This window comes from Pygocentrus nattereri, chromosome 5 (genome assembly GCF_015220715.1).
Source record: "Pygocentrus nattereri isolate fPygNat1 chromosome 5, fPygNat1.pri, whole genome shotgun sequence".
Lineage (NCBI taxonomy): Eukaryota > Metazoa > Chordata > Actinopteri > Characiformes > Serrasalmidae > Pygocentrus > Pygocentrus nattereri.
In genome coordinates, this window is record NC_051215.1 from 50,005,920 (window position 1) to 50,008,419 (window position 2,500).

Here is a 2,500-nt window from a genome sequence, read left to right on the forward strand (position 1 = left end):
AGTTGAAACTTTGCAAGTAACATCTACTACAAAGACTATAAGTGAATCTTTACGGACACTTCGATATATTGAAATTTATGGCAGCCGCCGGCCAATAAGCTTTCAGGAGACATTTGACACGTTTAAAGACTACAGCTTATTATACCAAGGTCAAAAGATCAATCTGAATAAAACTCGGTAAACATCTTTGATGGAGGTCCCTGATCAATTTTCATAACATGTGGAGACCAATTCCGACCCACTTTCACTGAGGTCCTTTTTACTTAAAGGGCCTTTATGAGTGCATTGGGTCTCATTATGTCATGCGTATCAGAGGCTTTAACATGCAGAAACAAAATAATTTGCAAACACAACTAAAACGGAATATTTTACCATGACTCGTGTATTTTTGACATCTATGTTGATAATCGCATGCTCTACAAACCTTTGTAGATCAGTACATTGAAATGTAGACGTTAGGTTTGAAACCCACTGCTCATTGTTCATGACAAATGAAAGCCTGTTGACTTCTTTTCAGCCTCTCTGCCTCGAAGGCCCAAACTGCATTAGGCCTTATTAGGCCTATTTGCCTCAAAGTGCATGAGAGCTTCTTGTGCTTATGTGTTCTTGAACCCGCCCATTGCCGCTTGCTGCTATATTTATTATTATTATTATTATTATTATTATTATTATTATTATTATTAGTGTATTATTGTTGGCTGATTAAGGCATATGTGTTTGCTGTGCTGTGTTTGGTATATTTAAGTATAAGCTGTTTTAGGATGGCTTTCAACATTTGCTCTGATGAAAATTAGCCATTAGTTCATTACGGGTTCTGTTGAAACTGTTTATCGAAAGCCACTGTCCCTGATTAAAAAACGTGCAGCAAATAAAATGGATATAATGCAAAGCTGTTTTTTGGCTTGATTTGTGAAAAGGCTGGTGCGGTTTTGTTCTAGTGCAAGCAGGATGCTGGTCTGCTTGGAGTTTGGTAGTTGACAGGATTTGGATCGTTTTGAGTTGATATTTTGATTTGATATTGTGCTGTAATGTCAACGAAATAGTGGAGTTTTGCTGTCTTTTCTTTTGCTGTGTTTCTTTCTAAATGCGTTATCAAGCTTTTGGCTACTTGCAGAAAGTTTTTTTTAATCTCAATGTGTTCAGCATGTTCAGTGATGGCTATTATTGAGCACATCTGATTTTTGTCTGCTGTGGTTGGGTATTGGATAACAGTGCTGGAGCTTTCACATTAGTGTCAACAGATAAAGAATGGGAGAGATATCCCATGAAAGTGCAATCAGAATGAATGCATGAAAAGAAATTGAAGAATTGGCAACGTAAAAGTAAAGGCCACAATGGATGCATGTGTAATTGTTGTTTTCTTGTTTTAGTACTGGAACCAGGATGGTAACTCATTGTCTCTAACCAGCTCGGTGTTGAAGAAGGCCTACCTCTAAACATCTCCAGACATTTCTTACTGAAGTTGTGACAAAAACTGCTCCAGTCATGTCAAATATAAACAATGCGCTTTGCATTGAGAGTGGACAGAACGCGGACGTTTCCCTTTTACAGAAGGACAGCCTCCAGGACGGTGGATTAAACCAGCTTTTGGATTATAATGCGGAAATAGAGCGGTACAGGTCTTTTGCAAACTTTTACAAAACCAACGGCGCATTCCCACAGACTGCCAAAATCGCCCGGATCACGACGCCTATCTTCCCCAGCGCCCGGATCGGTGTGTCCCCATGGAACTGTGACAACGCCATGCTATGGGGGAGGAAATCGGCCGCAATAAACCCCAACAGGACCGGTGTGCATCGGAACGAATCCCCGAGGCCGGGGAAGCCGGAGACGCTGCAAATGGCAAATAATAATTTCCTCTCTACCTTATCCCCGGAACACTGCCGGCCTTTAGCGGGGGAATGCATGAACAAGCTGAAATGCGGCGCCGCCGAAGCAGAGATAATGAATCTCCCTGAACGCGTCGGGACTTTTTCCGCCATCCCGGCTCTAGGGGGCATCTCATTACCTCCCGGGGTCATCGTCATGACAGCCCTTCACTCCCCCGCTGCCTCCGCCGCCGTTACAGACAGTGCGTTTCAAATTGCCAATCTGGCAGACTGCCCGCAGAATAATTCCTCCTCCTCCGCGTCCGCTGGGAACCCAGCCAAGAAGAAGAGGAAAAGGTGTGGGGTATGCGCCCCCTGCAGGAGGCTCATCAACTGCGGCGTCTGCAGCAGCTGTCGGAACCGCAAGACCGGACACCAAATCTGCAAATTCCGCAAATGTGAGGAGCTCAAGAAAAAGCCTGGATCGTCACTGGAGGTAAAACCGATACCCTGTTTCACCCCCACAAGCCTGTTCCCTTTTATAGGATGTCTTGATGGTCGGAAAGTCTGGTATCACAGCAAACTAAGGCATATTTTAATAAGTTATGAAGTAATGTAATAGTCTAAAATTTACTTATTACATATTACGTCACTCATCAGTCAGTTTGCTCATTAGTTTGTTGGGGTCCTTT

At 43.2% G+C, this 2,500-nt stretch overlaps 1 protein-coding gene across 1 annotated transcript in view; it reads left to right on the plus strand.

The window, feature by feature from the left end:
* cxxc4 (CXXC finger 4) overlaps positions 1-2,500 on the plus strand; it is a 68,892-nt gene that overhangs the window by 2,657 nt on the left and 63,735 nt on the right. Inside the window, exon 2 of the mRNA XM_017684366.2 lies at positions 1,371-2,304. Coding sequence (XP_017539855.1) covers positions 1,486-2,304 — 819 coding nt within the window. The 5' untranslated portion in view covers positions 1,371-1,485. The remainder of the gene's footprint in view (positions 1-1,370; positions 2,305-2,500) is intronic.